The sequence below is a fragment of the Ahaetulla prasina genome, chromosome 16 (assembly GCF_028640845.1).
Source record: "Ahaetulla prasina isolate Xishuangbanna chromosome 16, ASM2864084v1, whole genome shotgun sequence".
Classification (NCBI taxonomy): Eukaryota; Metazoa; Chordata; class Lepidosauria; order Squamata; family Colubridae; genus Ahaetulla; species Ahaetulla prasina.
The window spans coordinates 10802860-10827878 of NC_080554.1; the positions used below are offsets into that span (position 1 = coordinate 10802860).

The 25019-nt window shown below is 44.1% G+C and overlaps 1 protein-coding gene across 8 annotated transcripts in view; it reads right to left on the reverse strand.

Annotated features, from left to right (window-relative positions):
* Positions 1-25019, reverse strand: part of DNM1 (dynamin 1) — a 134185-nt gene that overhangs the window by 99416 nt on the left and 9750 nt on the right. For 6 of the 8 annotated variants that reach the window (XR_009152327.1, XR_009152325.1, XR_009152326.1 and 3 more), the window contains exons 2-10: positions 17762-17832; positions 14964-15113; positions 13944-14147; positions 12682-12780; positions 9680-9840; positions 7207-7349; positions 3992-4127; positions 2062-2129; positions 57-195 (exon numbers count right to left, since the gene is read on the reverse strand). Coding sequence is in view for 5 of the 8 variants with exons in the window: in XM_058159600.1 (XP_058015583.1) it covers positions 57-195; positions 2062-2129; positions 3992-4127; positions 7207-7349; positions 9680-9840; positions 12682-12780; positions 13944-14147; positions 14964-15113; positions 17762-17832 (1171 nt within the window). In the remaining 3 variants the exon portion in view is untranslated. The remainder of the gene's footprint in view (positions 1-56; positions 196-2061; positions 2130-3991; positions 4128-7206; positions 7350-9679; positions 9841-12681; positions 12781-13943; positions 14148-14963; positions 15114-17761; positions 17833-25019) is intronic. The other 2 variants (XM_058159597.1, XM_058159601.1) reach the window with 1 other exon arrangement.

The following is a 25019-nucleotide window of genomic DNA, read 5'->3' on the forward strand; positions in this document are numbered from 1 at the left end:
AGCGGGGTGGGTCGCGAGCATATCGGGGTCCCATGCTCCCCCTTCCCGGGTTTTACCTTCTTGGTGCACTGTCTAACCGTACTGATTAACTCCGAAATGACCATGTCCACGCATTTCAAGCAAGGCTCTTTAATCTTCTTGACTTGCTTCTTCACAATGGTCTCAAAAGCCATGTCAGGCGTGAAGAGACCAGTTCTACGCACGCGGGGTAGTGGTGGCGGTTAGAAGAGGAGGACAAGAGGACAAGGGCGGAAGGAGATAGGGCGAGGAGAACGTCATCGCATTGCACAAGAGGATAATAAAAGCAGGGGGGGCCTATGATGCAGAGACTCAGGCGCCCCTTGAGGAGGGAAAACGTGAAGCCCAGAAGGACAAACCATAGTGGGTCAACCAAGTTCTCTATAGAAGAGAATATTTATATAACAGTAACAGAGTTGGAAGGGGCCTTGCAGGTCATCCAACTGTCCAAGGTCCCTTCCAACTCTGTTGTTGTTGTTGTTATTATTATTATTATTATTATTATTAACCCCCTGCTGACACAGGAGACCTATACTAGGGATTTGAACCGCCGAACTGCCGACCTTTCTGATCGACGAGCTCAAGTGTCTTAGCCGCTGAGCCACCTAGTCACTATTTGTGGTTACTATTTGCAGAATATTTGTAGCTCAGAGTTGAACTGTGGGGTCCTTGGTGCTCTCTGAGCTTGGTGGTTTTCTTGCAGACGTTTCATTAAGGATGATGTTCCTGTTGTGGCTCCAGCCCCCACCCCACCCCACCGCCCAGGCCTGGTCCCTTCCAGAAAGTGACTCAGAGAGTGAGGGGGAAGGGCTGTCGGGGCTTCTCTCTGCGGGGCCGGCCTCTCTGGCTCAGCTCCAGGAGCCAGAGGCAGGCCAGGTGGAGGAGGTGATGAGGCCTCTGTCTCCTGTATTTCCCCCCTGCCCAGGCAAAGCTTCCAGACCCAGCTGTGGACAATCAGTCCTGGTTAGATCCCAGGTTTCGTAGACAAGAGAGGCGGGAACAACAAAAGAAGGGGTTTGGCAGGCCTAGAGAGTGCTGAGTCACGGAGCCACACCCCACAGGATATAAAAGCAGGAGTTTTGCCCGTCTACTACTTCGTGACAGACAAAACAAACTGACTGGAGAAAACTTGAGCTGAACTATTTGACTGAGCATTTGGCCTGGATTGCTGTTTGTTTCTGACTTCCTGGTTGCTCCGGTAACGAGCTTCTGTGACGCCGGCATCAGGGAAGATAAAGAAAACCTTGGCAGACATTCACTGGTCTGCTGCCAGAGCCGATAGCGGCCGTGGACTAAATTGCTGGCTAATTGAGTCAGTTCACGTGTCTCCCGGACTGAGGTGGGGGGAACAGAACAGTTCCTTAGTTTCGTTATGAAACATCTGCAAGAAAACCACCAGAGAACACCAAGGATCCCCGCAATCCTTAAGGTCTGTCCAACCAGTATCTTTGACCTTCATTCATCCTTCAGGGATCCAACTCCATTCCCAAAGAACAGTCAGCAAACCTGCTGGTTTTCTCCTAGTTCTGGAACACTTTAGAGTGGATTCCAAAAACCATGTCTCCTTTTGCACCTTGATTTGGTTTGGATGGGGCCAACCTGGTTCGTTGAGCTCCAAGATCAAATTCTACCGAATGATAAAACGTCTCAGCCTTGAGGGACGTCTACAATAATAGGTTCTGACCTTTAGAAAGTCAATCTCTGAGAAGCTTCAGACATATTACTGGATCTCTACTGGATTATGAAGCTGAGCTCTGGTCAGTATTCAGAAAAGCGATCTAAAATTATCCATAAGCAAGTGATCCTAACTTCCCCACTTCCTTGTCCTCTTCGGGACAACGTATCTTCCCAACATAGAGACAAGACTTGATCTCAGGAGGAAGAACCTGCGACCACGAATAAGTCATAGCAGAACCCACCAAACCGTTTCAAAGTCAGTGGTCTGGGGAGGTATTTGGGCCAAGCTACCATACCTCTGAAGTCTTCTGGCCTGAGAATTCAAGAGTTATGCTCAGAAAAAGTTAGGAGACCATCAATACGTACCTGATACCATGGATGTTCTTAATCGCATAGCTGATCTCTCTTCGGAGTTCCTTCTCATCAAATTCCATCTACACCAGGAGAAAAAGACATGGATGAGGAACACCAAGAGGAGAACACTTTATGGACTCCAAGGATTCACAAGGAAAGAGATACAGTAGTGGCCGAAATTGTGGAAACCTTTTTAGGAAAAGTGTATTTTTGAGGTCTGAATGGCTAATAACACCAGGGTTTTTTTGGAGTTTCGAGAGAATCCTATTCCACTGCTGAAATAACCTGGGAATAGCCCAGACCTTCACCCAATGGAAAATCTATGGATTTTCCGACTAAAGCAACTTGTTAGTGAGAAGCGACCCAGCAATAAAACCCAGTTAACGGAAGCCATCATTCGATCTTGGTTTCACATGATAACAGCTGCAGAACTCAAAGACTTGGTTCACTCCATGGGAAGACATTGTAAGGCCGTAATTCATACTAAAGGCTACCCAGCTAAGTATTAACTGACATGGTGATAATTTTTGTATATCTCGTTTTTTCTACGTGTTTCCCTTTTCTTCTTTATACTGCAACTGCTTTTCGAAAAGCAAATCCTTCCTAAAAGTGATTGCATGACATTCTTGATTCAATTATCCTTCCATTAATATATAATTATACGTTACTGCTCCACCAAAAAAGTGGTGTTATTAGCTAGTTTTAGAAAATACACTTTTTTCCCCAAAAGGTTTCCGCAATTTTGGCCACTACTGTTAGATCAACCTTCTTCTTCTTCTGACATTCCTAGAAAATATCACCTTTTTTAAAAAAAATTCTCTGTACAAGAGTAGCCTGGTCCTACCAAACATCTTCTAGATGTTCATCTCTAATCACCATGGGAGATGGTTATTTTTATTTATTTTTGTCTATCACATTTATATCGCCGTCCATCTCGCCATACATGATGCTGGATGGTGTACAATAAATTCTGCTGTTAACAAAGCTATGTGTTTACTGAAAACCGGTATGGGGACGGTGAAGAAGCCAGCTTGGCAACTAGAACGTAACTGTACAGCTGTCCTACCACCTTCTTTCTTTATATCGGACAAATTTCTGCTGTCCATATTTTATTAAAACTCTAGGTCACCCCTAAGTGATCTGATGTTTTGCTGTAAAATGGATGAGATCTTACAACTGCTTAGAAATTGGGGAATTAACCATTTGGAGGATATCTGGAAGTATTCTACTTTGATTTGATATAGAAGAGGAGAGGAGAGGAGAGGAGAGGAGAGGAGAGGAGAGGAGAGGAGAGGAGAAGGGAAGGGAAGGGAAGGGAAGGGAAGGGAAGGGAAGGGAAGAGAAGAGAAGAGAAGAGAAGAGAAGAGAAGAGAAGAGAAGAGAAGAGAAGAGAAGAGAAGAGAAGAGAAGAGAAGAGAAGAGAGCTGGAAGACCTTGAAGGTCTTCTACTCCAGCCCCCTGCTCACGCAGGTGACCCCATCCCATTTCAGACAAGTGACTGCCCAGTCTCTTCTTAAAAACCTCCAGTGATGGAGCACCCATGATTTCTGGTGGCAAGCTGTTCCACTGGTTAATTGTCATCACTTCTAGGAAATTTCTCCTTAATTCCAGGTTGCTTCTCTACTTGGTTAGTTTCTATCCATTGATTCTTGTCCTGCCCTCTGGTGCTTTGTTGAATAATTTGACCACCACTCCTCTTCTTTGTGGCAGCCCTCAAATACTGGAATACTTAATATTTAAATATTAATGATATCAATCAAAACTGAATACAGTTATGTAGCGCTGTCTTGAGGTGGAACCTAGAAATTCTGGACTTATAGGTCTAAGTTTATGTTTTAGCTCTTAAGACTGACCTAAAGATACAAGCTGGGAGATATGGATTAAGAAGGACATCAAGGTATGAGGATAAGTGCCTAAACAGTCAACGGAGGTTTAGTTTTACCTTCACAAGCTCAAATGGAAATCGCTCATGAAAGATACGATTGATCCGAGCGCCACCGGAGAGTTCATAGGTATCGATCTGATCTCCAGAACCTTCGATGCGTTTCTCAAAATCCACAGCAAACTGCTGGACCATCCTGGAGGAGGAGGAGGAGGAGGAGGAGGAGGAGGAGGAGGAGGAGGAGGAGGAGGAGGAGGAGGAGGAGGAGGAGGAGGAGAGAGAGATGGTTATGGTGGAAATATCTGCTCTAGCTTCCACTTTGTTTCCAAGAACACTGACGGATCTTCACCTATTAACAGAGTTGGAAGGGACCTTGCAGATCATCTAGTCCAACCCCCTCCACCCAAGCAGGAGACCCTACACCATTTCAGACAGATGGCAGTCCAGTCTCTTCTTGAAAGCCTCCAGTGATGAAGCTCCCACAACTTCTGAAGGCAACTTCTGTTGCATCGGTTGATAGTTCTCAACTGTCAGAAAATTCCTCCTTATTTCTAGGTCGAATCTCTCCTTGATCAGTTTCCATCTATTATTCCTTGTCTGGCCTTTGGGTACTTTGGAGAATAGCTTGACCCCCTCCTCCTCTCTGGGGCAGCCCCTCAAATATTGGAAGACTGATATCCTGTCTCCCCTGGTCCTTCTCTTCACTAGACTAGCCATGTCCAGTTCCTGCAACCGTTCTTCATATGGTTTAGCCTCTGGTCCCCTCACCATCTTGGTTGCTCTTCTCTCCACTCTTTCTAGACTCTCAACCTCTTTTTTATATTGTGGGGACCAAAACTGGATGTTGTATTTTAGGTGTGGCCTTACCTTCAGAACCCTAACCTTCTGCTTATAGTCCATAATCTGGGCTGCAGGAACTTTTCTGGAACATCCTTGACTCTTTGGCCTATCAAGTTCCTATTTAGTCCATGAAAAAGATGCTAAACTATAGGTCTTTACTTAGAAAAGACAGAGTTGGATAGGATACTCATGGGAATAGAGGATAAATTAATTTTTAAAAATTTATAATTTTCTACTTGGCATTGATTTAGAGGAAGAACAAGTAAAGGAAACAATGGTAGCTTGGGCAAAGAATTTTGGATATTCAATTGATCTAGACCAGTGGTTCTCAACCTGTGGGTCGGGACCCCGTTGGGGGTCGAATGACGATTTGCCAGGGGTCGCCGAAGACCATCGGAAATATGGGAAGTATACTTGCAAGTCGAAGAATCGCGCTCCAATGGTTGACTCCATAAGCCAGCTGCAGGCTCTTCAAATCACTAGCCGAATTCGGCTTCAGGTGCGATGAATTAAAAAAGAGAGAAATCTTTGCTCTGATGTCTCCCTCTCAAGCCAGCTGCAATCACTCCCAATCGCTAGCCTAATCTGGCTTCAGGCACCATAAACTTAATAGGGGAGGAGTCTCCGCTTTAATGCCTCCATCCTCAAGGCAATCGCAAGCAGTTCAGATCGCTAGCCAATACGGCTTCAGGCGCGATAAATTCGAAACAAAAATAATTTTATGGTTGGGGTTGCCACATCGTGGGGAATTGTATTAAAGGGGTCGCCACATCGTGGGGAATTGTATTAAAGGGGTCGCAGCACTATAAAGGTTGAGAACCACTGATCTAGACAAATGGCAACAGTTATGGGAAAGGAACTCTAAATTAACAATGTCTACGGCATATAAAGAAAATCAATATAAAATGCTTTATTGATGGCATATGCCCCCTGAGAAACTGGTAAAAATGTTTAAAGATAAATCAGCTAAATGCTAGAAATGTCACCAGTTACCAGGATCTTATTATCATATGTGATGGGCATGCCCGGAAGTTAAAAACTATTGGAATAAAATTAAGACATGGCTAGAAGAAATGACACAACAACATACTGATTTAAAACCGGAGCTGTTCCTATTGGGTATCCGCCCAGAGAAATTAGTAAAGAAAATATTTATTTGATTATACATGTAATAACAGCAGCAAGGGTGGCTCAGACTGCTAATGCAGTCTGTTATTAACAGCAGCTGCCTGCAATTACTGCAGGTTCTAGTCCCACCAGGCCCAAGGTTGACTCAGCCTTCCATCCTTTATAAGGTAGGTAAAATGAAGACCCAGATTGTTGGGGGGGCAATAAGTTGACTTTGTATATAAATATGTATACAAATATTTATATATTGTATAGTACTATATACAAATATAGTATTGTATACAAATAGGATGAAGTCTATTGCTAACGTAGTGTAAACCGCCCTGAGTCTTCGGAGACGGGCGGGATATAAATGCAAATAAAATAAATAAATAAAATAAAATTGGAAAGCAGAGAAAATACCCCTGGAAAACAAAGTTATTAAAAAAAAGTTAGACTGTGCAGAAATGAATAGATTAACTTTGATGATCAAAGACAGAGAGGACTCAGAATATTTTAAGACATGGGATCAATTTTACCATTGGTTAGAAAAAAGATATAGATAAACAAATTGATAATTATGTAAGAAAATGGTATAATCAGAATATTGTACTTATATTATATTTTATTCGTGGTTAGATAATAAAATATGTTAATGAAATTTGATAGAGATATGTATAATGTAAGAACTGTTTGAAAGATGTAAATGCAAAGTAACATTACCAGTTTGAATTAAGATGTGGAATGAATGTTATAAGGTAAGCAATCAAAAATGTACATATTATATGAAGGTAGAGTGGATATATTCATACTTAAATGAATGATATCAAAATAATTGGATATACATTAACATTGGTAAAATGTAAAATTAGAAGAATTATACATTATAAGTATGGTGAAACTGCACAAAAAGATTTGTAAGTAACCAACTGACACGCTGTTTGTACTTTTATTGAAGATGTTTTTATGTATGTTTGTTTAGTTTAGAAAATAAAAAATTTTCGAAAAAAAAGAAGACTATTTTAAAACATGGGATCAATTTTACCATTGGTTAGAAAAAAGATATAGATAAGCTAATTGATAGTTATGTAAGAAAATGGTATAATCAGAATATTGTACTTGTGGGAAAAAAGTGTAACAGATTAAATAAAAATGAAACTAGAAGAAGCAACAAAAAGTCAAGGAGAAAACACCGAGATGTCACATAGAAGGAATGACTGATGTATTAAAGGTTTTTTTGTGTATAAAATAAAATAAAAATTATTCCAAAAAAAAAAAGTTCCTACTTAGTCCCGTCTTCCCACGCATCAATACAACGTAGGACTTACTGGAGCAAAGCTTTGGTCTTGCGTGCAGGATCGTCTGGGCGGAAATTCTTGTATTCTTCTACTTCCTTCTCAATAGACAGCAGCTGACTTTGGAGCTTGTTCCTCAGGCCTGGGAGCGTGTCGCGGATGTGATTGGTCAGTTGCTACGCACAACAGAAGCAAAAATGGGGATCAGAACACGAACCGAAATTCTACTTTTATACGCTCCTCCTTCCTTCAGTAGCCTCACACTTCGTCTTCGATCGTCTTCGAGACCTTTTTCCGCGGTGGTTGTTAGGCAGACATCGTATGAAGCAAACCCCATGGTCATTAAGCGAAACTATTTTATCTCGCGGGAGCTGTGGTGGCGCAAGGGTCAGAGCGCGGTACTGCAGGCTACTTCTGCTGCCTGCTGGCTGCCTGCAAATTTGGCAGTTCGATCCTGACCGGCTCAAGGTTGACTCGGCCTTCCATCCATCCGAGGTCAGTAAAATGAGGACCCAGATTGTTGGGGGACAAGAGGCTGACTCTGTAAACCGCTTAGAGAAGGCTGTAAAAGCACTGTGAAGCGGGATATAAGTCTAAGGGCTATTGCTATCTGTCTGTCTGTCTGTCATCTATCAGCTGTGGTGGCACAGTGGTTAGAATGCAGTGTTGCGGGCTAATTCTGCCCACTGCCAGCAGTTTGATTCCGACCAGCTCAAGGTTGACTCAGCCTTCCATCCTTCCGAGGTGGGTCAAATGAGGACCCAGATTGTTGGGGGGCAAGATGCTGGCTCTGTAAACCGCTTAGAGAGGGCTGTATAAGTAAGTGCTATTGCATTTCCTTCCTTATCTTCCTTCCTTCCTTCCTTTTCTCCCTCCCTCCCTCCCTCCTTCCTTCCTTGCTTCTTTCCTTCCCTCCCTCCCTGCATGTGCCACTGTGGTGCAGTGGTTAGAATGCAGTGTTGCAGTCTAATTCTGCTGACTGCCAGCAGTTCGATCCTGACCGGCTCAAGGGTTGTTGTTGTTTTTTTGCATTTATATCCCGCCCTTCTCCGAAGACTCAGGGCGGCTTACACTATGTTAGCAATAGTCTTCATTCTATTTGTATATTTATATACAAAGTCAGCTTATTGCCCCCAACAATCTGGGTCCTCATTTTACCTACCTTATAAAGGATGGAAGGCTGAGTCAACCTTGGGCCTGGTGGGACTAGAACCTGCAGTAATTGCAGGCAGCTGCTGTTAATAACAGACTGCATTAGCAGTCTGAGCCACAGAGGCCCTTAAGCCTTCCAGCCTACCAAGGTGGGTCAAATGAGGACCCAGATTGTTGGGGGGCAATATGCTGGCTCTGTAAACTGCATAGAGAGGGCCGTAAAGCATTGCCGTAAAGCAAAGTGTATAAGTCTAAGTGCTATTGCCATTGCTATTAAGTCAGTCTATTTTATCTAACAGGCATATTTGTTTTTTTTTGTTGGAAACTGGAAGCAATGCCGGAAACCAGCCCCCCCCCCTTCTCGTCTGGATTATTGCAATGCTCTCTACATGGGGCTACCCCTGAAGTGCACTCGGAGGCTTCAGTTAGTCCAGAATGCAGCTGCGCGGGTGATTGAGGGAGCCACATGTTGCTCCCGGGTAACACCGCTCCTGCACAGTTTGCACTGGCTCCCTGTGGTCTTTCGGGTGCGCTTTAAGATTTTGGTTACTACCTTTAAAGCGCTCCATGGCTTAGGGCCCGGGTACTTACGGGACCGCCTGCTGTTACCCTATGCCTCCCACCGACCCGTACGCTCCCACAGAGAGGGTCTTCTCAGGGTGCCATCCGCCAAGCAATGCTGGCTGGCGGCTCCCAGGGGAAGGGCCTTCTCTGTTGGAGCACCTACCCTCTGGAACGAACTTCCCCCTGGTTTGCGTCAATTACCTGACCTTCGGACCTTTCGCCGTGAATTGAAAACGTACTTGTTCATCCAAGCAGGACTGGCTTAATTCCTAATTCTTAATTCTTAGTTTTTAAATTTTGAATTTTTTTGAATTTTAATAATTTTAAATTGGGTATTCTGTTTTATTGGGTCAAATTTGACGGTTTTTAAATTTTTCGGCCATTATAGAATATGTTCTTTTAATTTGTTGTTTTAAAATTGTATATTGTATTGTTTTAATTTGGCTGTACACCACCCTGAGTCCTTCGGGAGAAGGGCGGTATAAAAATCTAAATAATAAAATAATAAATAATAAATTTAAAAAAACCAACATCATCAAAAATCATGGACAGGTGAGCGTAGGATGCTGCAGGCAGCTATAAAGGTGACCTGGTTGCCAAGCCCCTGAAATGAGATCACGTGAACATGGGGCGAGCGGGGGAGGGGTGGCTGTGGCCGTCGTAACTTTGAAATCAAGTTGTAAAATAGCTTTGGGAGGGGGTGGAAAGGGTCCGTCGTAACTTTGAACGGTTGTCAATTGAGGCCTGGGCAGATTTCTGCGACTCAGGCGGCTCTGCGGGTAAACGTTACCTGATTCAAAGTTTTCTGCAGGTAGGGAGTGCCCATGCGATCCGCCATGTGCCGATACGCTGGGTGGGAGAGGAAAAACTTGCGTTCGGCCGCTAAAGCCGCCTGAATGTCCTTCTTCCCATCGATGTCCTTCTGGCTGCGGTTTACCACCCCGATGTAACCTATGGAATGACACCAGACATTAGAGGACAAAACACCTGGAAATGCTACCTTCCAAAATTACAAAATAGAGAAGGGTCTAAGAAGTTGTGTTGTGGGCCGCCAGCAGCCTGCAGAACTGGCAGCCGAGTCGGACAGTGAGGAGGCTGGGGAGGACGATGGGCCAGTCCTGGAGTCAGGGGAAGGCCCAGATGAGGGTTCTGCGTCGGAGGCAGAGATGGGGCCAGGGCTATCTGGGAGTGATGGGTGGACTCCGGAGCCTCCAGAGGCGGACAGCAGAGAGGCAGAGGAACAGGAAGAGCCTGTTCCTAGTGCACGCATGCAAAGAGCTGCCAGAAGGCAAGAACAGCTGAAGCAAAAAGGACGACTCGGGAGTAAGGCCAGGAGATGATTGGCCACTCCCATAAGGCTTAAAAGAGCAGCAATGAGCCGTTGGGTTCTTTGTAAGAAAGCAACGTTGATTTCCATGCTTCTTGTCAGCGTCTCTAAGGCCGCAGGACTGTTTATGAAGAATTTGTTTTGGACTAAGCTGAGAATGAATTAATTATGTTCCAAGAAGTTCCAAGAAGAACAGTTCCAAGAAGGCTCCACGCCCATTTGCACCACTCAGGGGACCCTGAAGACACAGATAAACCCCCACGTGGCCTCAATGACTCTCTAAAAGGATGCAAATGACCAGCTGTCTGCAAGGAGTATCAATCTTTCCATCCCCCAGTCAGAGCTGAAGAAGCTTCTTGGATGAGAAGCAAAACGTCTTCAAGGAAAAACCAAGAAAGTCCCGTTGCCTCTGAAAAAAAGCACCTTTGGGACAACCATGACCTGGAGGGCTGAGAATCTCCATAGATATCAAATTATTGTTTGTCGCACTCAGCCAGATGTTCAGACTGAAGTTGGCATTTATGGCCACCTATCATATCTTTACGGATGCGGTGGCTCAGGGGCTAGGATGTTGAGCTTGTCGATCGAAAGGTCGACAGCTCAGTGGTTCGAATCCCTAGTGCTGCCGTGTAACGGGGTGAGCTCCCGTTACTTGTCCCAGCTTCTGCCAACCTAGCAGTTCGAAAGCATGTAAAAAAATGCAAGTAGAAAAAATAGGGACCACCTTTGGTGGGAAGGTAACAGTGTTCCGTGCACCTTTGGCGTTGAGTCATGCCGGCCACATGACCACGGAGACGTCTTTGGACAGCGCTGGCTCTTCGGCTTTGAAACGGAGATGAGCACCGCCCCCTAGAGTCGGCAACGACTAGCACATATGTGCGAGGGGAACCTTTACCTTTACCTATCATATCTTTCCCAAAGACCTTGGATAGACGGATGTGGATGTTTGATGGGATTAAAGGTCTCCTCGCAGGATGCAAGCTGTTCCAAACAAAGCTGCCTTCTGCAATTGACCGATGGGGATTTTGTCAATGCCGAGAAAGCTCTGTTGATCAAATTTATTTGCAGCCCATCTCGTTCAAGTTTGAATCTCTCCAGTCTTTTTTTAAGATGTCACGTTCTCAACACTTCAGTAAAAAGTACAACATCTTTGGGACAATTCCAAGTTTGCATAACTGCAAATAGGTTGCATGAACCCTAGCAGCAGGAAAGCTGGGCAGAAAAGGGGAGTATTTGAAACTGGAATTTGAGGCCACGAACAATTGTGTCTATTTCCCTTCTTTAACAATGGACAGGATGCCTCGGAAATCATTTCCTTCCGGTTAGCATCTATCAAAGAATGAAGATAAGAAGCCAGCCAGGAAATTCTGCTACCTTCCCTCAGCTTTAATTCTATCAGAGAAAAATGAGAACATGGTGTTTTTTTTCCTTCCTCGAAACAACAGGATGCTAATCAAAGAATTCCCAGATTCCTAGAGATAGACGGTATAGAAGAATCGAGACATCCTAGAAGAAATAACTTAACTCTCCATCTTTTATACATATAGAGACAGAGAGAGAGAGAGAGACATAAGTGGGAAGGCATTTGACAAGCTCGTTGGAGTGAATTCTCCATGGAATCTGGAATCTGGTCTGACTTTTTTACAAGCTGGAATTATTGTTTTTGGGAGGAAGAATAGCAAAAGAAAGTTTTCAGCAAGATTTGACAGAGAAATGAATAGAGGTTTAGGCAAGAAAAACCAAATAGTATAGGTGGTACCTGGCTCAATAGTAGTAACTGTGAAAGGGATCTTGGAGTCCTAGTGGACAACCATTTAAATAGGAGCCAGCCGTGTGCAGCAGCTGCCAAAAAAGCCAACACAGTTCTAGGCTGCATAAAACAGAGGGATAGAATCAAGATCAAGGGAAGTGTTAATACCACTTTATAATGTCTTGGTAAGGCCACATTTGGAATCCTGCATCCAGTTTTGGTCACCATAATGTAAAAAAGATGTTGAGACTCTAGAAAGAGTGCAGAGAAGAGCAACAAAAAGGATTAGGGGATTGGAGGCTAAAACATATGAAGAACGGTTGCAGGAACTGGGTAGGTCTAGTTTAATGAAAAGAAGGACTAGGGGAGACAGGATAGCAATCTTCCAATGTTTGAGGGGCTGCCCCAAAGAAGAGGGAGTCAAGCTATTCTCCAAAGCACCTGAGGGCAGGACAAGAAGCAACAGGTGGAAGCTAATCAAGGAGAGAAGCAACTTAGATCTAAGGAGAAATTTCCTGACAGTGAGAACAATGAACCAGTGGAACTACTTGCCTCCAGAAGTTGTGAATGCTCCAACACTGGACAGTTTTTAAGGAGATGTTGGGTAACCATTTGTCTGAAGTGGTGCAGGGGGTTGGACTAGAAGACCTCCAAGGTCCCTTCCAACTCTGTTATTCTATTTCTATTCTAAGAGAACAAGGGAAAGGACCTTTACCTCTCCTTAATGGAAGCAGCTTGTTCTCCAAAACATCTCGAGCATCGGTTCCTTCATCCATGAGGTCCAATTTGGTGATGACTCCGATGGTACGTTGGCCTGTTAGGTCACAAGCAAGTCAGACAACTTTTGAATGACTAAGAAGAGAGTTACGGGCCATCCACTGAGTGGAGTCATTCCACCATAAAGCCTAGACTTTCCCATTAAGAAGAAAGCAAAGGTCTAGCTTCGGGATTAGCACAACCTCCAACTAGCCCTGATGATGTTATCAAGCTGGGTCATGAAACATCTGCAAGAAAACAACCAAGCTCAGAGAGCGCCAAGGACCCATCACTTCAACCCTGAGCTACAAATATTCTTTTCTATTGGAATCGCTGGTTAATATGAAATATGTTTTGTTACTGGATACTTTCATTGACTGTTATAACCCTCCCTCCCTCCTTCCTTCCTTCCTTGCCATGGTGGTACATTTCTCTTTCCTTCCTTCGTCGGTCCGTCCTTCCTTCCTTCCTTCCTTCCTTCCTTCCTTCCTTCCTTCCTTCCTTCCTTCCTTCCTTCCTTCCTTGCCATGGTGGCACAGTGGTTAGAATGCAGTATTGCATGCTAACTCTGCCCACTGCCAGCAGTTCGATCCTGACCAGCTCAAGGTCGACTCAGCCTTCCATCCTTCCAAAGTCGGTAAAAATGAGGACCCAGATTGTTGGGGGCCATAGGCTGACTCTGTAAACTGCTTAGAGAGGGCTGTAAAGCATTGTGAAGGGGTATATAAATGCTATTGCTATTGGTTACTTCCCTTCCTTCTTTCTTTCCCTGTCATTTCTCTTCCCTCCCTCCCTCCCTCCCTCCTTCCTTCCTTGCCATGGTGGCACAATGGTTAGAATGCAGTATTGCATGCTAACTCTGCCCACTGCCAGCAGTTCGATCCTGACCGGCACAAGGTAGACTCATCCTTCCATCCTTCCGAGGTGGATCAAATGAGGACCCAGATTGTTGGGAGTCAATAGGCTGACTCTGTAACCACTTAGAGAATGCCCTAAAGCACTGTGAAGTGGTATCTAAGTGCTATGATTATGGCCATTTCCCATGCAGAGTTTCAGTTCAAAAGGTACGACTTTATACGAGATGTCTGATAAATTTATAATCGTGAATCCAATTTCTTTTCTTCCAGTTCCTGAATTCCTTTGCAATCATTCATAATTCAGGAGACAAAATGAAATTGGTTTGCAGAAACCAAGGTCAAAAACCCCAAGGCTGGTCCTTACCTTGAGGGTCAACTTCTTTGGCGATCTTAAGAGCATCGGAGTTGGCCAGATCGCTGTTGGCTGGAGAGACCGCAAGGATGAGACAGTTTTCTTTGGTGACAAACTGCATCAACATTTCACGGATCTGGAATTCGATGTCTGCTGGCTGGTCTCCAACTGGAACCTTGGTCATCCCAGGAAGGTCCACCAGAGTCAGACTTAGGACTAAAGAAAGAAGAGGAAGAGTGTTGTGGCCTGTCGGATGCCAGCCCCTCCAGCAGCCAAATCAGATGAGGAGGAGGAGGAAGCGCGGGAGTCAGGATCAGCATCAAGGCAACCTGAGTGCTCCAAGGGGGGAGAAGAGGGAATGCAGCTAGCAGAAACAGACAGAGGCGGAGTCTGTCAGCCCTCAGATGGACAGTCAACAGCCCCCAGGTCTAGAGGTGGCTGATGAGGAAGAGGAGGAACAGCTGCGTCCAGGCAGAGGAGAGGAGAGCAGTGGAAATCTATGGGCCAGTCCTTGGGACGGAAGAGCCACCACTGTTAGCGAAACCCCACCCTAGCTCTGGGGATAAAAGGCAGGGGGCAGAGATGAATAAATGTGGCAGACAACTATTCATTTTATGGCCGGACAGCCTTGTTAGCTTGCATTGAGAGAGAAACATTTTGCCGAGGTTGCTGATATTCCTAATAAAGGAATCTTTGAGTTCACTTCAGAGGGTTTGTCGAGTTTGGGGAGCTGGGTCAGAACCAAGAGATCCAAGACCCAGAAGGACTCATGGATGGACAGGCGTTCAAAGCTGGAAAGGAACCTCAAGTAGAGTAACTTGCTATCAAGGTGGGACGGGGAGTTAAGAATGAAAAATATGAACCCCAAGCCAGCCATATCATGATAAGCTTCAATAACAGGTTCCTTTCCTGGTTAAGTTTTGTTTCCACTTTAAATACATATTCTCAAAATCCGAGACCTTCTCACCACCACCCAAAAAACCCGGGATGGTAGAGTTCTACTCCGCGCTCTCGATACGTTCCACGACTTACCGTTTGGAGAATAAACTCGTAGGTTGATCGGGACGGAGGAGATACCCTTGTTGGAGCCGGTGACTCTGTCGGTCTCGGCTTCGATCTCGACCCGTATCTCCTCGAAATCCATGAACTTCTTCCCTTTGCAGTGTAGGAACTCGCCATATTCTAGAGCAGGAGGGTGATGGTTAGAAGATGATTAGGAGATGGGCCCAGGGGTGGGCTGCTGGAGGTTCACAGGGGTTCGGGAGAACCTCTAGCTAAGGTTCTGTGCTGACCAGCAGAGTCGGCGGGAGAAGCTCCAAATTCTACTCCTAGCTGGCCCCGCCCACTTCTCCCCGCCCCACCCAGGAGTCCCCACACAGCCCGTTTTGGATGCATGTAAGTGCAGGGCTCGGGGAGGGCGAAAAACAGGCCAACCGGACGTTTGGGCCCATTTCCGTCCTCCAGAGGGCCTCCAGAGCCTGGGGAGGCCATTTTTGCTTTCCCGGAGACTCAAGGAAAGCCTCCGGAGCCCGGGGAGGGCAAAAATGCCCCACCCGCCATGGTGCAGGAGGCCAACTAGGCCACGCCCACCCAGCAACCGGGCAGAGAACCCCTTGCTAAAATTTTTGAAGCCCACCCCTGGATTGGCCAGGTGGCATAATCAAATTAGAATAGGGATAAAAACAAGAGGGGGGTGTTTAACAAAATACACATTCTTATATAATAAGGAGAAGTAATCGTAAGAATAGAATAGAATAGAATTTTATTGGCCAAGTGTGATTGGACACACAAGGAATTTGTCTTGGTGCATATGCTCTCAGTGTGTACATAAAAGAAAAGATACGTTCATCAAGGTACAACATTTACAACACAATTGATGGTCAATATATCAATATAAATCATAAGGATTGCCAGCAACAAGTTATAGTCATACAGTCATAAGTGGAAAGAGATTGGTGATGGGAACTAAGAGGGGAAATTAGAATAAGGGACGTGGTGGCTCAGGGGCTAGGACGTTGAGCTTGTCGATCGAAAGGTCGACAGCTCAGCGGTTCGAATCCCTGGTGCTGCCGTGTAACGGGGTGAGCTCCCGTTACTTGTCCCAGCTTCTGCCAACCTAGCAGTTTCGAAAGCACGTAAAAATGCAAGTAGAAAAAACAGGGACCACCTTTGGTGGGAAGGTAACAGCATTCCGTGCGCCTTTGGCGTTGAGTCATGCCAGCCACATGACCACAGAGACATCTTTGGACAGCGCTGGCTCTTCGGCTTTGAAACGGAGATGAGCACCGCCCCCTAGAGTCGGGAACGACTAGCATGTATGTGTGAGGGGAACCTTTACCTTTACCTTACTATTACTAAGTATATTTAAATAACATGGCGACTTTCATAAAAATAATGTATTGAACTATTGATTAAATGAATAATGAAAGATTATAATTCGATATAGATATGCATATGTTTCTTCAACGTAAAAATTATGATTAAAAATATTTTATTTGTATTAAAATGTATGACATGCAGAATATGGAGTTTGATATAAAAATAACATACTTGAAATACCGAATAACTAAATAGTGAAGGATTATAAGTTGAACAAGCAAATAATGGAAGATTTCAATTTAACATAAACGTTTGTATTATTATTAGAATTATATAAGCTTGCTAAATGTAATTAATATGATTAATAATATTCTATTTGTATTAAAAGGTGTAACACTTAGAATAGGGTGATTGGGCATAAAAATGACACATTGAAATATTGAATAGCTAAGTAACGAAAGATTATAATTTAATAAAAATATGTATATCATTACTAGAATGATATAAGCTTGTTAAATGAAACAAATACGATGTAATGCTATTTTATATTTATCAAAAATGTATGACACTCAGGTGCCACACTGTTTAGGCATTGATATGTTTGTAAAAAAATAAAAAATAAAAACCTTGAAGTAAAAAAAAAAAAGGGAGATGGGCCAAGGAGAAGACAACAGAAAGTGGCAACTCTTGGGTGCAAAGAAGAGGTAACAGTAAGAGTAACAGTGTTGGAAGGGACCTTGGAAGGTCATCTAATCCAACCCCCTGCTCACACAAGAGACCTGTACTAGGGATTCGAACCGCCGACCTTTCTGATCGATAAGCTCAGTGTCTTAGCCACTGAGCCACCTAGTCGGGCACAGCTCATGGATGGGGAGATCTTAAATCCAGATCTCTTGATGTTCTCTTGGCCGCCATTTATCCGGGTTGGGTTTCAACTTGGGAAAGAGGCACCGATATTTTGCTCTCGGGAATTATCTTCATTTTTGCCCCCCGCCCCACCCCCAGTAATGAAATCCTCCAAGGATTGCCACCGGTTCTCTGCCTGTGTATGCACAGTGCATACCAAAAGCACGCTTTGCACGGAAAAAGAAGGCTTGACAAGGTAAGTAGTATCGGAAGGAGGGAGGAACAGCTTTGCTGTGCGATTTAGATTCACTAGAAAGTAGGATTTCCTGCTTTCTAGACTAGAGAATATAAACCGTGCAGCACAGCTGATTGTCGGAAATACTGGTTCAGATGAACCGGTAACTTTTTTTCTTTTTTTACTACCGGTTCTCCCAAACCGGTAGTTTTTATCACTACCGGTGCAAACCGGTCGCATTTCACCCCTCCCCTCCCCTCCCCCCCTTTCTCCTCCTTGTGAGCAAAACAGATTGGTTTGGACTGAGTAACAGTAGAGGAAGGTTACACATCAGATTATAGTTCCCAGAAGGCCTTCTCTCTCCCAGCCCTGGACTTGAATTTTTGTGTGTCGTGACAGAGAGAGAGGATTAAAAAGAAAATTCACATACCAGTCGGGGCATTCACCAGTTGCAGAACCAGGGGGCGACGGGTCACAATTCCTGATCCACGGGGCAGAAAGTCCCTAAAATTAAAAGAGAGTGGGGAAAAAAACCAACATGCTCAGAGATTCTTTCCTTTCGGTCTTTGTTTTTCAACTGCAGCATAACCCATCAGGATGGCTCAAACTCAGCCTGCCCCCCAAATCTGCAAAGCTTTCTGGACACTGCAATTGTGGGGGGAGGGCTTCTGCTCCATCTTTCTAGCACTTCCACCAAGCGGTTTCTTCTTCCTTCATCGCCCCGGGAGGGATCACCAGTTTCCATGGCAACCAGACGAGAGGATGTTTATGCTAGTTTAACCACCACTGCAGTGGCCAGCGTGAGAAGGGTGGATGGATGGATGTGAGAAGGGTGGATGGATGGATGGATAGACGGAGGGAGGGAGGGAAGGAAGGAAGGAGAGGAGAGAAGGTTGGATGTGTGGGTGATGGGTAGATGGATGGATGGATGGATGGATGGAAGGACAAAAGGATGAATGTGTGGGTGGATGGAAGGAAGGAAAGAAGGAAGGAAGGAAGGAGAGGAGAGAAGATTGGATGTGTGGGTGGGTGGGTGGATGGATGGATAGACAGAGGGAAGGAGGGAGGGAAGGAGGGAAGGAAAGAAGGAAGGAAGGAAGGAAGGAAGGAAGGAAGGAAGGAAGGAAGGAAGGAAGGAAGGAAGGAAGGAATTTTATTTTAATTTTGGCTGTAAACCGCCCTGAGTCCTTCGGGAGATGGTGCGGTATAGAAATGTAATTATAAATAAATAAAGGAAGGAAGGAAGGAAGGAAATGAGAGAAGAGAAGGATGGATGTTTGGGTGGATGGATGGAAGGAAAAAAGAAAGGAAGGAAGGAAATGAGATAAGAGAAGGATGGATGTGTGGATGGATGGATGGAAGGAAGAAAGGAAGGAAGGAAATGAGAAAAGAGAAGGATGGATGTGTGGGTGGATGGATGGATGGAAGGAAGGAAGGAAGGAAGGAAATGAGAGAAGGTTGGATGTGTGGGTGGGTGGGTGGATGGCTGGAAGGAAGGAGATGAGAAGAGAGAAGGATGGATGTGTGGTAGGTGGATGGAAGGAAGGAAGGAGAGGAGAGAAGGTTGGATGTGTGGGTGGGTGGGTGGATGGATGGATAGAGAGGGAGGAAGGGAGGAAGGATTGAGAGAAGAGAAGGAAGGATGTGTGGGTGGATGGATGGAAGGAAGGAAATGAGAGAAGAGAAAGATGGATGTCAGGGTGGTAGACGGATGGAAGGATGGAAAGATGGAAGGGTGGAAGGATGGAAGGAAGGAAGGAAGAAGGAAGGAAGGAAGGAAGAAAGAAAGAAGGAAGGAAATGAGAGAAGAGAAGGATGGATGTGTGGGTGGATGGATGAAGGAAGAAAGGAAGGAAGGAAATGAGATAAGAGAAGGATGGATGTGTGGATGGATGGATGGAAGGAAGAAAGGAAGGAAGGAAATGAGAGAAGAGAAGGATGGATGTGTGGGTGGGTGGATGGAAGGAAAAAAGAAAGGAAGGAAGGAAATGAGATAAGAGAAGGATGGATGTGTGGATGGATGGATGGAAGGAAAAAAGAAAGGAAGGAAGGAAATGAGAGAAGGTTGGATGTGGGTGGGTGGATGGATGGATGGAAGGAAGGAGATGAGAAGAGAGAAGGATGGATGTGTGGTAGGTGGATGGAAGGAAGGAAGGAGAGGAGAGAAGGTTGGATGTGTGGGTGGGTGGGTGGATGGATGGATAGAGAGGGAGGAAGGGAGGAAGGATTGAGAGAAGAGAAGGAAGGATGTGTGGGTGGATGGATGGAAGGAAGGAAATGAGAGAAGAGAAAGATGGATGTCTGGGTGGTAGACGGATGGAAGGATGGAAAGATGGAAGGGTGGAAGGATGGAAGGAAGGAAAGAAAGAAAGAAAGAAAGAAAGAAAGAAAGAAAGAAAGAAAGAAAGAAAGAAAGAAAGGAGCCACGTAGCCTCCAACGCCCGGAATCCCCCAGCCACCCATTGCAACGTGACGCATTCAGACGCCATTTGTAACAGCCACCCTAGAATAGGGAAGGGTTCAAACCCCAAGCAAGCCCTCGCAGGCCCGCCGATCTCAAGTTTATTTCAGATGGAATAGAAGGTGCAACACTGGTCAAAGCCCTTTTTTTTTTTGCAAAGCCAGGGATAGGCTCTCTCTAGCGAAGTGAAGGACATTTTGCCATCGGCCTCTGCGGACAACGCACACCCAGCGTCTCCAGACGTGGCCGGCGGAGAACGCAGCTGACCGTGACTCACCAGAACTCTGAATCGTCACGAACCAAGAGCATTTTGGCACATGACGCTGGGACTAGGAGGAGGAGGAGGAGGAGGAAGAGAAAAAAAACATTATCTTCCTCCATGGAGGCCTCGGGAAACGCAGCGCATCTCAAGGCTGCTGGATGCTAGGCTCGAGTCGCCTGTGTTTCCCAAGGTAACAACCTTGTAACAAGCAGATGATCTTAATTGCTTCTGAAAAGGAAGCTCGGGCGCGTGGCAGCCACCGTGGTGCCCTTCGCAGGAGGGCAGTGGAGGGCTCCTTCATGAGAACCTGCTATCTTAAGATCACTTCTTGATCTCCTTTTGGGGTCTCCTTGCTTGATGGCCTTCACTTCGCTAGAGAGAGCCTATCCCTGGCTTTGCAAAAAAAAAAAGGGCTTTGACCAGGCATTGTTGCAAAGCCACCAGAAGGGTATTTGCACGCACACACTCCAACTGGCGTTCTCTCCCTTCTTGCCAAAGGCAAAACAAAAACAAAAAACTCGCAGAGAGAAATTCCCACAATCCTTACAGGAACGGTTAAAGGATGCCTATCCTTCATTCTATCTACCCCGTTTCCCCAAAAATAAGACCTAATCAGAAGTCCTAGCAGGATTTTTCAGGATGCTCGTAATATAAGCCCTACCCCAAAAATAAGCCCCAGTTAAGATTGTCAGCCAGATGGATGCCTTTAGTACCGTATTTTCCCCAAAATAAGACTTAACCCGAAAATAAGCCTTAGCATAATTTTTCAGGATGCTCGTAATATAAGCCCTACCCCCAAAATAAGCCCCAGTTAAGATTATCAGCCAGATGGATGCCTTTAGTACCGTATTTCCCCCAAAATAAGACCTAACCCGAAAATAAGCCTTAGCATAATTTTTCAGGATGCTCGTAATATAAGCCCTACCCCCAAAATAAGCCCCAGTTAAGATTATCAGCCAGATGGATGCCTTTAGTACCGTATTTCCCCCAAAATAAGACCTAACCCGAAAATAAACCCTAATGAGCAAAAATTAATATAAGACCCGGTCTTATTTTTGGGGAAACACGGTACCTTCCCCTTCGTTTGTTTTCTCCCTGGCTTCTCATAGGGGAAGGGAAGATATCCAAAAGGCCCCTTCGTCCAAATAGGAGGGGAAAAAAAATCTGGAAGTTCATAGACCATTTTCGGTACGCTGTTCACATGACGCTGCCGTTGGCAGAAAATTTGCAGGTGGAAAAAAATAATAATTCAGAGCCACAAAGCCCTGGCTAATATCACCCTACTTGCCTTTCATTTCCTCTTCCAAGATCTGCGGAACTCCTTGCCACAGGAGGTTCCTCTTTAGCCCTTCTTTCAGACACCTGACCGGCATGAATTAAAACGTGCTGGATTTTAGCTGAGAAGGTGCTTCCAATTTCTCTCTCTCCCCCCACCTCTCTTTCGTTATACATTTCTATTTTCTGAATGATGCATTTCATTATGATCTATCTCTTTTTCTATCCCCTCACTGTTTTCAGCACCATTTTGAAATGGAAAGCTGGGGGTACGAATGCAAGAAGCCAAAGAGAGCTTTTGCAAAATTGAGGATTTGGGTGAACCTGTTCTTTAGAGTCAAAGTGTTTAGAGTTTACAAACCAGCTCTTAAGATTTAGCGTAACTAAACCTTAACAATTCAATCACAATTAACTAGCAACTGACTTAGCCATCCCCAGCATTGGCCTCCAGATGGGTTCATTTGTATTACATGCATCTATTTTAAAACTAAATGCATAAATCGTACACCAGAGATTTTATAACAGCGGCGTTCAGCTCTCTGACTTTAAATCTAGCCAGAGTTTCCACTAGCTCCAGATTGACCCTTGTTGTTTTCTAGAATCTCAATTGCAGAGACTCCGTTTCCCATAAGACACTGCAGCACAAGAGCTGGAAAGGCATATAAACAACAAGAATCTGGAGTCCCCGTTCATATTTGCATCTCAGTAGACGTCCCCAGCCATAAAACCAGCAGGGGAGGAGAAAATGACATTCCCTCCTGTTTCAATTTAAAATTTAATCTTGTAAATGGCAGGCAAAGGGAAGATATTCCCCATACACAACCACCTGCCTCAACATTTATTTTTTTTTGCCAGGGGGAATTTTGCAGAATTAAGACGTGAGGGTTGCAAAAGCATTCACACGCACGCATATACGCGTGAGGTTTTAGCTAAACCTGGTTTAATTAATTGTACGGATTTGCCTGCCTCGCCTCTGACTCCAAAGTCCAGCAAGGAATTATTTATATATATATATATATATATATATATATATATGTATATATATATATATATATATATATATATATATATATATATATATATATATATATATATATATATATGTTTTCTGAGGTTTCATGGTGTTTATATGTAGGTCTTTGGTTATTTGGGTTTTCTCACATAAAATTGGCACCACTGCTTGATGAAATTATTCGTCATCTTCAGGCTGCAAACACCAGCCTGAAGATGACGAATGAGACTTCGTCGAAACGTCACCAAGACACTTCCAATTTTACGCCGGAGAAAACCTGAATAACCAAAACCTACATACATATACATATACATATACATATACATATACATATACATATACATATACATATACATATACATATACATATACATATACATACACACACACACACACACACATATATATGTTTTCTGAGGTTTTCGCGGGTGTTTATATGTAGGTCTTTGGTTATTCAGGTTTTCTCGTAATTAGATATGACGTTGACGAAGTCTCATTCGTCATTTTCAGGCTGGTGTTATCAGCTTCGTGCTTCTAGGATCACACATTGCTCCTAGAAGCACAAAGCTGATAACACCAGCCTGAAGATGACGAATGAGACTTCGTCAAAACGTCACCAAGACACTTCTAATTTTACGTGGGAGAAAACCCAAATAACCAAAGACCTACATATATATATATTTAAAGGAAGGAAGCAAAACTTTGGTTGAACCCCGCAGGAAAGATTTGTTTCTTAGAGCTCAAGGGGATTGCATTTTCTCCAAAGCATCATTTGGAAAAAGTGGGGGCTCCGATTGCACCATCTCCCATCTCCCATCTCCCCAGACTCAATTGTGGACTTGCCCAAAAGCTGCCCCTCTCGTACTCGCACCCAACTGGGTTGCTTTAAAATATTAATCAAAGCCCTCAAAGACTTCCATTTGATCCTTCTGAAAAACATAACCATCTCGAAAAATCGATGTCAACCCGAGTTTAGCGAACAAACAAAGGCAAGTTAAATTCCTGACTGACGTTCTCCAGATGTTATTAAATACGACTCCCGTCACTATTGACCTCTCACATGCTTCTCCGTGACATACGGGGTAGGCCTCGACTTACGACCGCAATGGAGCCCAGCATTTCTGTTGCTAAGTGAGACGTTTCTGAACAGAATAGAATAGAATAGAATAGAATAGAATAGAATAGAATAGAATAGAATAAGGGTAGGGTAGGGTAGGGTAGAATAGAATAGAATAAGGGAGGGAGGGAGGAGGGAGAGAAGAGAAGAGAAGAGAAGAGAAGAGAAGAGAAGAGAAGAGAAGGGAAGAGAAGAGAAGAGAAGAGAATAAGGGTAGGGTAGGGTAGAATAGAATAGAATAGAACAGAACAGAACAGAACAGAACAGAATAGAATAGAATAGAATAGAATAGAATAGAATAGAATAGAATAGAATAGAATAGAATAAGGGTAGGGTAGGGTAGGGTAGAATAGAATAGAATAAGGGGAGGGGAGGGGAGAAGAGAAGAGAAGAGAAGAGAAGAGAAGAGAAGAGAAGAGAAGAGAATAAGGGTAGGTAGGGTAGAATAGAATAGAACAGAACAGAATAGAATAGAATAGAACAGAATAGAATAGAATAGAACAGAACAGAATAGAACAGAACAGAACAGAACAGAATAGAATAGAACAGAATAGAACAGAATAGAATAGAATAAGGGTAGGTAGGGTAGGGTAGAATAGAATAGAATAAGGGGAGGGGAGGGGAGAAGAGAAGAGAAGAGAAGAGAAGAGAAGAGAAGAGAAGAGAAGAGAAGAGAAGAGAAGAGAAGAGAAGAGAAGAGAAGAGAAGAGAAGAGAATAAGGGTAGGGTAGGGTAGAATAGAATAGAACAGAACAGAATAGAATAGAATAGAATAGAATAGAATAGAATAGAATAGAATAGAATAGAATAGAATAGAATAAGGGGAGGGGAGGGGAGGGGAGAAGAGAAGAGAAGAGAAGAAAAGGGAAGAGAAGAGAAGAGAAGAGAATAAGGGTAGGGTAGGGTAGGGTAGAATAGAATAGAACAGAACAGAATAGAATAGAATAGAATAGAATAGAATAGAATAGAATAGAATAGAATAGAATAGAATAAGGGTAGGGTAGGGTAGGGTAGAATAGAATAGAATAAGGGGAGAGGAGGGGAGGGGAGGGGAGAAGAGAAGAGAAGAGACGAGAAGAGAAGAGAAGAGAATAAGGGTAGGGTAGGGTAGAATAGAATAGAACAGAATAGAATAGAATAGAATAGAATAGAATAGAATAGAATAGAATAGAATAGAATAGAATAGAATAGAATAAGGGTAGGGTAGGGTAGGGTAGAATAGAATAGAATAAGGGGAGGGGAGGGGAGGGGAGAAGAGAAGAGAAGAGAAGAGAAGAGAAGAAAAGGGAAGGGAAGAGAAGAGAAGAGAATAAGGGTAGGGTAGGGTAGAATATAGAATAGAATAGAATAGAATAGAATAGAATAGAATAGAATAGAATAGAATAGAATAGAATTTTTTATTGGCCAAGTGTGATTGGACGCACAAGGAATTTGTCTTGGTGCAGATCCTCTCACTGAAGTGAGTTTTGTTCCATTTTACGACCTTCCTTAATTCATTATTAAGTGAATTGCTGCGGGTGTTAAAATTAGTCACACGGTTGTTAAGTGAATCCCCTATTGT